Genomic DNA, 13,595 nt, shown 5'->3' with positions numbered 1-13,595 from the left:
CGAAGTAAGCTTTTCTTTGAGCTTTTTGAAGGTTGTAATTTCCCGATCAGCCCATCTAAACGGAGTTGCCTTCTTTGTTAAGGCATGAAGGGGCGAAGCAATTTCAGCAAAATACCGTGTGTACCGCCTGTAATAGGAACACAATCCTAGAAAGCTGCGTACATCATGCACGGTCCTCAAATGTGGCCAATTAAGAATTGCTTCCACCTTCGCTGGATCCATACGGACTCCATGCTTAGACACAATATGCCCCAAGTAATGTATCTCTTGCAAAAAGAACTCACTCTTCTTGCCATTAATAACCAGCCTATGGTTCCTGAGTTCTGCAAACACAATGGCCAAATGCCTTCTATGCTCTTCCTCAGTTTGTGAATGCACAATCATATCATCAAAGAATGTGCCCACAAACGCTCTATGAGGCCTGAAAATCTTATCCATCATTCTGTTAAATGTGGCAGGTGCATTTGTCAAACCAAAGGGCATAACCAAAAACTCATACAATCCAAACGTGGTTCGTAATGCTATCTTATGCACATCCTCGGGTCTAATATGTACCCTCTTTTCAAGTCAATGCGCCTAAATACTGTGGAGCCCTGTAAGCGGTCCAAAATGTCATCGATCCTCGGTATGGGGTATCGATTCTTGATGGTATTCTTGTTCAGCGCCCTGTAATCAATACACATGCGCCAAGAACCATCCTTCTTTTGCACTAAGAATACAGGTGAGCAAAAGGGTGATGAACTAGGCTGTATCAACCCTTTATTCAAAAGCTCTTGTACCTGACTCATAATTTCTTCCTATTGGGCTGCACTAACACGGTACGGCGGCCTATTTGGTGGAGTACTACCAAGAATTAGATCAATGGCATGATCTTCTGCCCTCTCCGGAGGAAGTTCTCCTGGCAAAGACTTGGAAAACATAAGAAATCAGTCCTGTCCTTATCTTGGAACCCACATAAGAAATCAGTCCTGTCCTTATCTAACATAGACAAATTAGACTTAGACTCATCATCTTGTGCATCCTTTACATAAATCAAGTACGCAGAAAGATGCTTTTTCATTACTGATGAAATTGCCGAAGCTGATACAATAGGAACAGATTCCTCTTTAAGTTTTACATCCAAAACATGTTCTTTCTCTCTATGAGTCAGAGTGATCTTCCTATTGTATGTGTCCACCACCGCATGTACTCTGTGGCACCATGGCATACCCAAACAAAACATCATAGCCATCAAGTGGCATGATGAAAAACTCTTCGCTGTCCACATAACCCTGCAAATGAAGCCTGAGCTTCCCAATGATAGGAGTAACGGGTTCTGCATACCCTGGATAAGCCATGTTAGCCTCATATAACGGCCCCATCTCCTCTGCACGAATTTCCTATCGGCCAGCCAAATCTGGTGAAATAAAGTTGGCTCTAGCACATGTATCAAAGAATATCAAGGCATTCTGATCTCTCACTTTGTCCCATGCCCTGCACAACTCTGTCTCTTCACCACCTGGCTGTTCCCCAACAAGATCAGGAACTTTCCTGCAAAAGGTTTTGGTTTCTTTGACTTGGGCTCTCCTTTATTGTCAGAGTCCTTTTGGGACTTTCTCTTGGGACAATTAAAATGACATATGTCCCTCTTCAGTACAGTAAAAACATTTCCGAGCATCTCTCAAAGCCTGTCTTTCCTCAGAAGTTCTCTTGGGCATTGGCAACTTCTTATACCGCGTCTCTGTGGACCCTTTTGTATCACGCGAAGCACGCCCAGATTTTTCAGCTTTTTTGCTCGAGTTCTTACTGCCTTTAAACCCAGATGAGACTCCAGTGAGTAACGCATTAGCTGTCATAGCATTCTCTATCATCTGTGACATATTTGTTACTCGAGTCTTGATACAATAGTCACGCATCTCTTTGGGCAGCCCGCAACAATACTTCTCTACCTGCTCAGACGAAGGCACTGCACGGTAAGAAGTCACTGGGAGTAAAGCTTCCCAAAACTTCTTGTTATAATCTTCCAAATTTTCACACTTTGAAGCATCCAACTTGTGCCATGCAGTCATAACATCCACCTCAAATGTAGATGTGAGCCATACGGAAGAGAACACCTGTTTAAATTGTACCCAAGTAGTTGGTGCTATGCCCTGTAGAAGAAGAGTAGACCACCACTGCAATGCATTGCCTTTGAGAAAAGTTGCAGCTTTTCTCACCTTTGAGGACTCCATGTAATTACCCCCAGAAAAAGCAGCATTAAACTGCTGTAAAAAGGTAAGTGCTTTTAATTTATCTTTGGCTCCACTGAATGTATCAAATTTCACAACAGCTCCCCCTTCCTTATAATCCTTCACCTTCCCCATAGGTGTTAGATTATCATATGGAAGTGGCTTCGTAAGATTGTTGCCCGCAACATTCATGCCCATCATAGGGTCAACATTACCCATTCCCACACCTGGCATGCCATACATTCCAGCCATGTTTCCAAACATTCCATTATGCATACCGGGCTGCATGCCACCATGCATTCCAGGTTGCATGCTCCCAAAAATATTTCCTTGCATTCCGGACTGCATACCACCATACATATTTCCTTGCATACCAGGCTGAAAATTAGCTCCAAAAGTCTATGGCATACCCATGCCTCCTTGAGGATAACCCCCAGTCATGGATTGGAACACCGAGCCACCACCAAAATAACCTGGATGCATAGTCTGTTGAGGAATAGATGGCTGTCCAAAGAAGGAACTCTGAGAGTTAGCACCATAAGCATGCTGCATGTTTGGAAACTGTCCAAAAGATGGATCCTGTGGGAAGGCAAACTTCTCACTTTGTGTGAGCTGCATAAACACATCCATAACACCAGCCAAACGAAACTGAGCATCATCTTCCTCTTTACTAGGCACATCTTCTGGCTGTGTTACATCCTCATAATGCTCATCATCTGCAGCCTGTTCTCCTGCAAGAATATCCTCGGATTCATTTCTCTCAGGAGAGGTTTCTTGCTCTTCCTCTTCATGATAAAAGTACTCGTCTTTTGTATCAGACATGCTGCTGAATTTTTCAGCGATGACTTTCCTCGAGTCAACCACGAGCTCACCCCCTTAAGAAAGTTGATGATAGGTCCCGGGGACGGAACCTTGAAACCGGCCTCTGGTAGAAACCAAAGTGCGGTAGACTAGCAGTCACCCTTCCACTTTAAGTGCAGATATAAAAACAAATTTGATTGGAGCTAGAGTGTCCCAAATCTGAAATAAAAACGACACCTGTTGGCCCCAAAGCGTGGCGCCCCTTGCGGTATTTCTTTATTCAATTTCAAAAAGATGTAAAGCTGAGTACAACAAAACCAGCCAAGGGATTACACCTGTATGTCCAATCTGGCAATCCACAATACCTCTTAGCACAGAGGATTCACACACAGATCTGTGTTCCACAAAAGCAACACTCTGTGCTTCCCTCTGATCCGCCAAGACCATTCAGCAGGACAGCCTTGAGCACACATATGGCATATCTCATGTACATGGTTCCACAACTCAGCACAAACATACATCCACTGTCCAATCTCTGTTTCCACCCTTTCAATCTGCCATACCCCTCCTCTCACAAGGGGCCAGATAGCACAACTCTGCAGCAGACATAAGCCAATGGAAAGAAAGACAGATGAACAAGTTCAGAGCTTACCAAATCAGCCCGTGGTTCTGCACTCGTGAAGCCAATCTTGCAACCACCTGTCTGATGCACCAAATATGCTCTGATAAAATCCCACAAGCAGCTGGAGATGCGCCGCCTTACTGTCCAGAACTGACAGGTCAACACCGGCGTGTACCTGTCCGTACAGCACCTTGTACCTGCTGTCCGTACGACTGTACCTGCAGCACAGCCGCCGCCAGAACCTGTAGCGCAGCCTCTACCTGCTCTCAGTCTCTGTCAGCGCCGCCTGTACCAGCAGAGCCATACCTTGTACTTGTAGCAGTCCGTACAGCTGTACTTGCTGTCGTACAACTCTGTACGGCCTATAGAACAACTTGGTCTTCTCACACAGCAGCAAAAACATATGCAATCGACCAGCTTCTCTCCCATGCATGAGAACTTGCACGTTTTTCAAAAAGCTAGAGAGAGAGTGATGAGAGAGGCGTGTAACTCCAAAAGTGGAGTGGCCTCTCTCCAAAAATGTCCTAGGGCCCCAACTTTAATAATTATTAAAGTTCCCTAGGGGCCACTTAGGCCTAGGGGCAACCCATTAATAAAACATTAGAACATTAATGTTCTTGTTCCCCCCTTCACACTTGGAGATGTCCACACATCATTATCACTGTTCGGGCAAATGTGAATCATTTAATATTTTTGCTCAGCAACCACCATGTCCACACTTGTGCTGTTCCATTTTCACAGGGCCATGACACCCGTCCACGATCCGAATTGCGTGGTTGGAAGGACTGAGGACGTCGGGACTGAAAAGAGGACGATCCTTATGATCGGCGAGGGTGTTGAGAATTATTCCATTAGGAATTAGGCTGGGAGGTAGAAGTGCCAAAAGATTCTCTTCGGTTATCTCAGTTCATACGAGACCCATTGGCTTTCTGAAAGGCATTAGCTCAACTGGAAGAGGGCGAATTTTGAGAAATAATGTCTGCAACGCGCTTGGCGTAAAGTATGGCATTGGCAAGATCGACAGGATTATATTTTTGAACATCGGCATGCTGTGTGGGGTTAAGACCTTCAATGAAGGCATGGAGTTTGTCCGTTGGGGACAAGGAGTTAATCTCCAGTATCAAGTTGGTGAACTGGGGGATATAAGAGGCCAAGGAACAATTTTGGTCCAAATGGCGTAAGCGAGTACGGGCTTGGAAATCCGCATTGGCAGGTATGAATTGCTTACGGAGAACACGCTCGAATTTTTCCCACGTTGTAACCGATTTTTCGGTGTACTGTCATTGCCACCAGAATGAAGCAGTGTCTTTGAGGAGGGATACCGCAAAAATCACCTTTTTGGAGTCAGAAAGGGTCATGGTTTCAAAGTACAGCCGTAGTTTGTAGAGCCATTGGTCTAAGATGCGCTTATTGCGTTGACCACCATAAGATTCAGGGGGTTCAATTTCTTTGTTTTACTGGCTTGTAAAAGACGATACAGAGTTTTAAGGTCATCGCCCTCTACCTCGGAAGGAATGATGTCTTCGTCTGCTAGTACTGTTGCTGAAACATCTGCTGCTAGTACTGAACTCGTGTGGGAGTGGCAGTTCGTGTGGAGCTGCTGGATTTGTGAAGCCAAGGATGCCATGGGCTCCTAGAGTTGCTGTTGGAACTGCTGCTGAAGTTGCTGCAAAGCTTGCTGCCATTCTGGAAGAGCCGGTGTGTCAACAGGTTTCGCCATGAGAGAAGATGTTGATGTAGAGACTGTAGGGTGATGAGGCTCTGGGGGTTTTTTGCTGCTGGGCTCTAGTAAGAACCATCGGCTAGAGGGTGCGGCATCTGTAAATCCCGTGAGGAGAGGCTACGTGCTGGTGAAGCGGCTATGGACCATCCAGTATAATGAGGGCGATCCTCTGGGATTGGGCTCGTGCGAGAGTTTGCTACTGGAGAAGAAGGTATAGGGGTAGGGGCAGCTGCTGGTGTCAAAGGTGTATAATCTGGTGTAGAAGGGCGCACCGTGAACTAAGATGGATAAACGTTCTCAGAATAGGTGCAATATTCATGAAAAATGATGCTACACTCGGGAAATATAGCACCCAGATAAGGATGACGCTCGAGTATAAAACAGTTAATGATCAAGATCCTGTGCATAAGTACGAACACGGATCACCCACACAGTGAACTCTCTGAGGTGAGAAGTCGGTGTGGCTATTTGAACATGGTAGTGAGTGGGCTGTAAAGAGGGGGGCACGTGACACTCACTGGAACAAGGGCAGAGACCGGTGGGGAAACATGGGTAGGAGAGGGCACTATGGACTGTGAGGGTGTATCTTGTAAATAACTGAATTCATAAGTTTCCTCTGCCATAAGCCGTCGGAGAAGAGGGTAATGTGTGTCCAGGTGATCTGGGAGGTGCTCTTAAACCCATAAAAAGTGATATTGGCCCCTTATGAGTGGAGAGCATGCAAAAGAATGAAGTGACAGGTTTCATATGCTAATGCGCCACATCATGTGAGATTTTAATGCCCAAGAAAATGGAAAAATCACACCTGAAGAAGATTGCCATAAATAATATTGTTGCTGTAGGAGAAGCACCAAGGAGATGGTGGCGGGCAATCCAACAAAAATTTGCAATTGCAAGCAGCTGGTCCAAGCAAAGGTAGTGGACAGTAGGAAGCACACGATAAAGGGGCTGAGGCGGGCTGAAGCTGGCAAGAAAGGAGGCGGCTGTAGGTTGGCGCACGTTGAAAACCGTGTGCAGGGTGGCGCAGGCTGAAAATTGCACAACCAGTTGGCGTCGGCTCATGAGGGAGCTCGTAAAGTTTTTTTTTTTTTTTTTTGCTTGTATACATGGCCACTTAGAACCTTAGACCATAACCTTTGGGTGTGGTTATATTATGTTTGTTTGTTTTTTTAAATAAAAAAACAACAAATCGTCGTGTGCTTCTCAACGGGCAGCCGGCTGGGGAAAATCCATGAAGGGATGCGACTATTGAATGGAGGGGTGCCTGTCCATGAATGGGTGCCGGTTGAAGAGGTAAGCCTCCGTATTGAGGGGTTGCATACTGTCTTGCCTCTGTTCAAGAGTTTTCTGCAAAGGGCTGGCCCAACATTAATCAGCAAAAATTGGGAGTTTGGGGCTGAATTTGATGGGGCATTCTCTCTTGCTCTTCCATTCAAGATTTTGGAATATGCAAGTTAATGAGGTGCCAGCTAGGTTTCCACGTTGACTAGCCTTCCACTAATTTGGGGCCAAAAAGTGGTATATTTACCCATGCGCACATCAAAATTGGTGTATTCAGCTTCAGAAAAATATTTGCACCTTAAAGATAGTGCATGCAACCTTGTTGAACTTGCATCAAGTGCTCAAAAATAGCAACTCCTACCTGTGCCCAAAACATGCGTTTATGGGTTTTTTGTCCTGGCCACTTCAGGGTCCCATCAGAGGGTGGGTGAAACCGGCCTTCAGAAATCTGATTGGGCGGTGGAACAAACACACGCACACAAAACACTTCATCACCCATGGGAAAAGGAAAACAAACAGGGGAGCTAGAATGCTCCTGCAAATAGTACAAGGACACCGATTGGCCCCAAAACGCAGTGGTGCCCTTTGCGGTATTTCTTTACTTGATCAAAAATGAGTACAAAGTACAACTTGTCGAATCCTTTACCAATAGGATTCCTTTTAGCTTTTCACCTAGGACTTCCAAATAAAAACTCTCGTTATCACAGCAAAGCATTCCATAGAGAAGGCACACCTGTACGACACCTTCCTGCTTGAAAAGGTCTTCTCCATCTCAACCATGGATCCCACGAACCCTTTTCCAGACAGTAGTAGGGCTGTACCAAACCATATGTCCTTCCTACGGTCACAACTTGCATGTAACCTCAAGAAAACTAGAACCTGTTCACATGAATCCAGAGACATGCTTTCCACACGAAACCAAAGACCTGTATCCGATAAACCATAGACATGTATACATAAACCATAGTCCTGTATCCTCGATACAAACATGACAGATAAATCCACATATGCACCATCCAATCACGATGCCAAAAACCCATAGACCCGCTTCCATCATGCTGGTCTAAGCCTGTCCGGTCTGGCTGCGGAGATGCCTCGGCGATGCAATCTGCTCCATGATGCAAGAAACCGCCTGCCTGGCTGTCACATGCAAGTAACCTGCTCCACAACTGCCAGCACCTGACCAGATTCACTGCTGAGTGCCCATCCTCTGCACCGCCTTCCCACACCTGGCGTCCACTTGGCTGTCCGCCTAACCGACGCTTGTCTGACTGCCCACCTGTATGGTTGCTGGTTGTTGGCAGCCCGTTTGCTGTCCTTTCGTTGGCAGCAAACCGTCTGGCTGTAGCCATGCGCACAGCCCGCCTGTCTGCGCCTAGCAGCAGCAGCAACACCCAGCGACGGCGGCGGCGGCAGCGGCGGCAGCAGCAGCTGCTGCAGCTCCTAGCATCGGCGGCGGCAGCAGCAGCACCACCACCCCATGCACAGCAGTGCCCAACAGCAGCGGCGCCCTAGGGGATACGCTTGCGTAAACTGTCCGGCCACCCTGAAGATCCATACGGCGACCACCACACGGCCACCTTCATGCTCGCCACCCTTCACCTCTTAAAGAGGCGATGTGTTTTTTTTTCTCAAAAACGCCAAAAGCAAAGTTTAAGAAAACCCATGCTTTTCAAAATAAATAATAATATTTTTAGCCATCAAAGGTTTAAAAACCTTATAACCTTATAAATCTCTTTTTGTCCCCTTTCACACTTGGGCTGGCCACACTTATGAATTTCCTTTTCACATTCAAACTGATGCTTGTCCACACTGTCCAGCCCGTGCTCGTGCCCGTGCCCGTGCCCACCTGCTTGTTGTCCAAAGGGAAAAACACAGGGTCGTAACATACCCCCCTCTTGAAAAAATAGCAAGCGTCCTCGATTGCACTCAATAACACAGTAAACATCCAATGAAGAAAGATTCCCCATATGACCAAAGCAATTCCCCTCCAGTGCATGTGGGTGATAAAACAATCATCTGAACAATAAGGCCACACTGTCACGTCGAAGTGACAAACAACTCTTGCTTGTTCCTTCAGAACCTGTAGCAAAAGTTTAAAACCAAGTGGAAACACGTAACTTGTGTTAGCCAAAACAAAATCATGCATTATTTTACATATGACAAGCATATGCATGACACATATATGACAATATGCTCCTGAAGATGCTCTATCCACTCCAAAATAACAGTCTCAGGGCTGCTTGCAAGCCTTACATCCATGGACATCCTGTAGGACCGTGACTGATGGTAAAACATGAGCATATGAAGGCACTTAATGCATCCAAACTATACATCCACGAAGTACTTCCCACATATGTCTCATGGCCATCTCGCAGGAGTCACACTCAGTGATGCATCTATGAACATAATAAAGTACTTGATGTATCATACCAATATACATGCATCACACCACACAATCCAGAGTATTACCCAATGTATTCTCAAGGGTACTAGGATCCAATGGCACCAGAATACAAAAATACCTCAGAAAGTGTATCAATACATGCACAAATAGAGTTCGATCCATATATCCATGAACCAAACCATCTCTAGGACTACTCGCAAGACTTATGCCCATTCATAGAGTCTCGAAGAGTTACCTCAGGTTGCCGTTGACTTTGAGCTCAACCAAACCATGCCATTCCAAAGGAGACCAACTCCACAAATAGCATCATCTCAATATCCAATTGACCGATCTTGTGGTCAACAACAGCCAGAACCATATGACAAAGATCAATGTCCCAATCTTCCTCAATCATACCTTAGTTTCAAAGATAGAAACCATCCATAGTTGCAGTTATAGTTCATGGTGCGGCCGACCGTGAACCATACCCAACTTTACCATCTCATGTGACTAGTACACAATATCATAGAAGTCCCATAAGCAGATGTACTGTCAGCCTCAGTACCTCGGGTGAATACAAAGATATCACCAAGCGACTTCTAGATGAAAAACTGAGCCTGTCTATAACAAGGGAGTGGAGGTGCTACCCCCCTCTTGAGCATCAGGCAATGCTCCAGACCCCAGCTCTGCTGAACCTGAATGAGCCGTCGCAAGAGTCGGCTCCAACTCAAAGGCATCAAGATAAAGTTGCAATACCTAAGGTGAATCTGCCAAGTCACCCTCCTTCATCCACTTCGCATCCATTGATGAAAAATTCTTGAACTTCACAAGATAGCGACAGGAAACTTTACCTTGTACCTTTCTTTCCTTATGTGCCAGTATCTGCTCGGGTATAAGAACCGCATCAAGTTCCTCAACTTCCATTTGAGCCTCATCTGATACATCCTTAGGCTTCCAAAACCTGCTTGCACTCCACCCAAGTAGTTCCCAATGAAGCATAGTAGATCACCATTGCTAAACATAGAAAGAAACTGTCTTCCAAACCCATGAAGCCTCCGTGAAGATACCACCAGTGACAAAGTGTCGAAAGCCATAGCCTTCAATCCATCTTTTGCACCATAACACTTCAATTGCTTTTTGTTCCTGGCTGTCTACTTCTTGTCCTTGGTGTCTTTTCTCCTGAGCTTCATCTTTAGCTTTTGCTCTTCACCTCATACAGGCAAAGACACACAATCCTGCACTGTCTCCTGTACTTCCTTTTCACTTTCCACATGTTGAAGCTTTTGATGTAACCACGGGCTCGCCTCCTTGAGAAAGTCGACGATATCCCGGCAATGGAACCATGAAACCGGCCTTCAGAAATCTGACGGGCGGTGGAACAAACACTCGCACACAAAACACTTCATCACCCATGAGAACTTGGAAAAGGAAACCAAACAGGGGAGCTAGAATGCTCCTGCAAATAGTACAAGGACACCGATTGGCCCCAAAACGCAGTGGCACCCCTTGCGGTATTTCTTTACTTGATCAAAAACGAGTACAAAGTACAACTTGTCGAATCCTTTACCAATAGGATCCCTTTTAGCTTTTCACCTAGGACTTCCAAATAAAAACTCTTGTTATCAACTACTCTCTCTCTCTCTCTCTCTCTCTCTCTCTCTCTTTCATATTTTGGGCATGTCCTTCAATCAATAATAATGTTCTGGCTATCTACCCATGCAAAAACTTTGAACAAAGGAGCTCTCTCTCTCTCTCTCTCTCTCTCTCTCACACACACACACACACACACACACACACACACACACACACACACACACATGCTCATCAAGGAGAAGCAACTAGGCTCTAGGTGCACTCTAGCCGTCAAGTATAGAGTTGTCGGGTGTTGTGTGCCCCTATGCCTTGTAAATGGATGACTCGTGAATAGAGATGCCAAGGGATACACTAGGAGAGAGAGACACTGAAGATATGCCACGAGAGAGGGGGAGGGTGGAGGGAGAAACTGAGAAAGAAAGAGGGGGAGTGTGGGGGGAGAAAGAAAGAAAGAGGGAGGACTTGGCAGGCAAAAGGGCATAAGAGAGAGAGAGAGGACCAAGAGGGAAAAAGAGAGAGGGAGAAAGGGTGAGCCACAAGACAAAAACAAAGTGGAGGAGAGGAAAGCATTCCATAGAGAAGGCACACCTGTACGACACCTTCCTGCTTGAAAAGGTCTTCTCCATCTCAACCATGGATCCCACGAACCCTTTCCCAGACAGCAGTAGGGCTGTACCAAACCATATGTCCTTCCTACAGTCATAGCTTGCGTGTAACCTCGAGAAAACTAGAACTTGTTCACATGAATCCAGAGACATGCTTTCCACACGAAACCAAAGACCTGTATCTGATAAACCATAGACTTATATCCATAAACCATAGTCCTGTATCCTCGATACCAAAGTCTTGTTTCTTCTCAAAAGACCAATGTCCTGTCTTCATGACAGATAAATCCACATATGCACCATCCAATCACGATGCCAAAAACCCATAGACCCGCTTCCATCATGCTGGTCTAAGCCTGTCCGGTCTGGTTGCGGAGATGCCTTGGCGATGCGGTCTGCTCCATGATGTAGGAAACCGCCCGCCTGGCTGTCACATGCAAGTAACCTGCTCCACGACCGCCAGCACCTGACCAGATTCACTGCTGAGTGCCCATCCTCTGCACCACTTTCCCACACCTGGCTGCCCGACTGGCTGTCCGCTTAAGTGACTGCCCACCTGTATGATCGCTGGTTGCTGGCAGCCCGTTTGGTGTCCGTTCGCTGGCAGCAACCCCCCTGGCTGTAGCCATGCGCACAGCCCGCCTGTCTGCGCCCAGCGGCAGCAGCAACACCCAGCGACGGCGGCGGCAGCAGCAGCGGCGCCCTAGGGGAAACGCCTGCGTAAACCGTCCGGCCACCCCTGAAGATCCATACGGCAACCACCACACGGCCACCTTCATGCTCGCCACCCTTCACCTTTTAACTAGGCGATGCGTTTTTTTTTTCTCAAAAACGCCAAAAGCAAAGTTTAAGAAAACGCATGCTTTTCAAAATAAATAATAATATTTTTATCCATCAAAGGTTTAAAAACCTTATAACCTTATAACCTTATAAATCTCTTTTTGTCCCCTTTCACACTTGGGCTGGCCACACTTATGAATTTCCTTTTCACATTCAAACTGATGCCTGTCCACACTATCCATCCCGTGCCCGTGCCCACCTGCTTGTTGTCCAGAGGGAAAAACACAGGGTCATCACAGTGCCTGCTGGGACAGACATTTCAGGCAAGGCCTCTTGTGGGCTGCAGGCACAAGTGAACAGGTAGGGGCAGGCTGGGCAGTATTCAGCAAGGGTAGGCTTTGTGTGTGCTTAAAACAAGGAGCAAGTTTTAAACAAGTTAATGCTAGCCAGGTCGGACTTTGTGTGTACATAAGAGCAGAATGTTTTGCACCATAAATACCACCATCAGGCTATGGAGCTGTGGTTGCTTGGCACCCACTCCAAACTTTTTCTCCATGGTCTTCCTTATATTTTGGTGTACTGCATAGCTCTTAAATTGTTGGTAGAACAGTCCTGTTGAGATGTATTCCTTTTTTTTTTGGGGTTACATCTTTCACCTAAAAATTTTACTCCTCTAGAAGATGCAACAATGCTGTCTTTATTTTTGCAGGAGGAGCCCAATATCCATTGCTGCAGCTGCTATCTACATGATATCACAGCTCTCGGATGACAAAAAGCCACTGAAAGGTTTGCTCTTGGTGTTACGAAAGTTTCTACTCATGTTTTAATGTTTCCAGATTCTTCTTGAACATTTTTTGAGGGATATGTGCAGATATTTCCCGTGTCACTGGAGTAGCAGAGGGAACTATAAGAAATTCCTATAAAGATCTTTATCCTCACGCTGGCAGGATAGTGCCAGATTGGTTTGCAAAAGAAGAAGATGTGAGGAACTTATGCGCTCCATAGGCCTGTTAGGGCTGAAGCTAGTTATTTTGTAACTTGCTTGCCTTAAACAAAAGGTTGAAAGAAAACATGTTTTCTGAGTGGTCGCAGTTCTGATTCTGGAACTATGGGTTTGCCCTCTCTGATACAAGAGGAAGAGGTTCGTCCTCTGTGATATCAGGGAAATGGGTTCGTTGTAGGGGTATTTATGGTGGAATTGATTCTTTAAGAGTCGGGTCTAACCTGATGACTAAAACAGGTCATGAATGAGGTTTGTGAGCTCGTGTTCGTTTGCTTGGTCTGCAATTTCACAATGTTTTCATGTAACAAATTTTGTTTGAACAAAGGCGTATCCAAGTGTCTCCCTTCTTGTATATGTTAATTTGGCCGTAATTGTATCCTCAGATGATCCTTAAGCGATTAATGGCTTTTTTTTGGGGGAATGTTTTGCACATTTTATTTCAACACAATTACAAAAGGGTTAAGGGGGCCTATTCCTTTTTTAAGATCGATGAAAGCCTTCATTTGGCAAACCAATGTCACAAAGTTTTTGGCTTAATGAACTTATGATGTTGAAACAAGCCTTTCAAAGGGATCATTTCAGTGACAGGCCAGA

At 45.8% G+C, this 13,595-nt stretch overlaps 1 protein-coding gene across 1 annotated transcript in view; it reads left to right on the top strand.

Annotated features, from left to right (window-relative positions):
• Positions 1 to 13,349, top strand: part of LOC147640430 (transcription initiation factor IIB) — a 39,832-nt gene extending 26,483 nt beyond the window's left edge. The window contains exons 6-7 of the mRNA XM_086780446.1: positions 12,708 to 12,784; positions 12,870 to 13,349. Coding sequence (XP_086636572.1) covers positions 12,708 to 12,784; positions 12,870 to 13,003 — 211 coding nt within the window. The 3' untranslated portion in view covers positions 13,004 to 13,349. The remainder of the gene's footprint in view (positions 1 to 12,707; positions 12,785 to 12,869) is intronic.
• Positions 13,350 to 13,595: the final 246 nt, after the last annotated feature.

The sequence above is a fragment of the Cibotium barometz genome, chromosome 3, assembly GCF_041138505.1.
Source record: "Cibotium barometz isolate CiBa-2024 chromosome 3, ASM4113850v1, whole genome shotgun sequence".
Taxonomy (NCBI): domain Eukaryota; kingdom Viridiplantae; phylum Streptophyta; class Polypodiopsida; order Cyatheales; family Cibotiaceae; genus Cibotium; species Cibotium barometz.
This window is presented reverse-complemented; position numbering and strand designations above follow the sequence as displayed.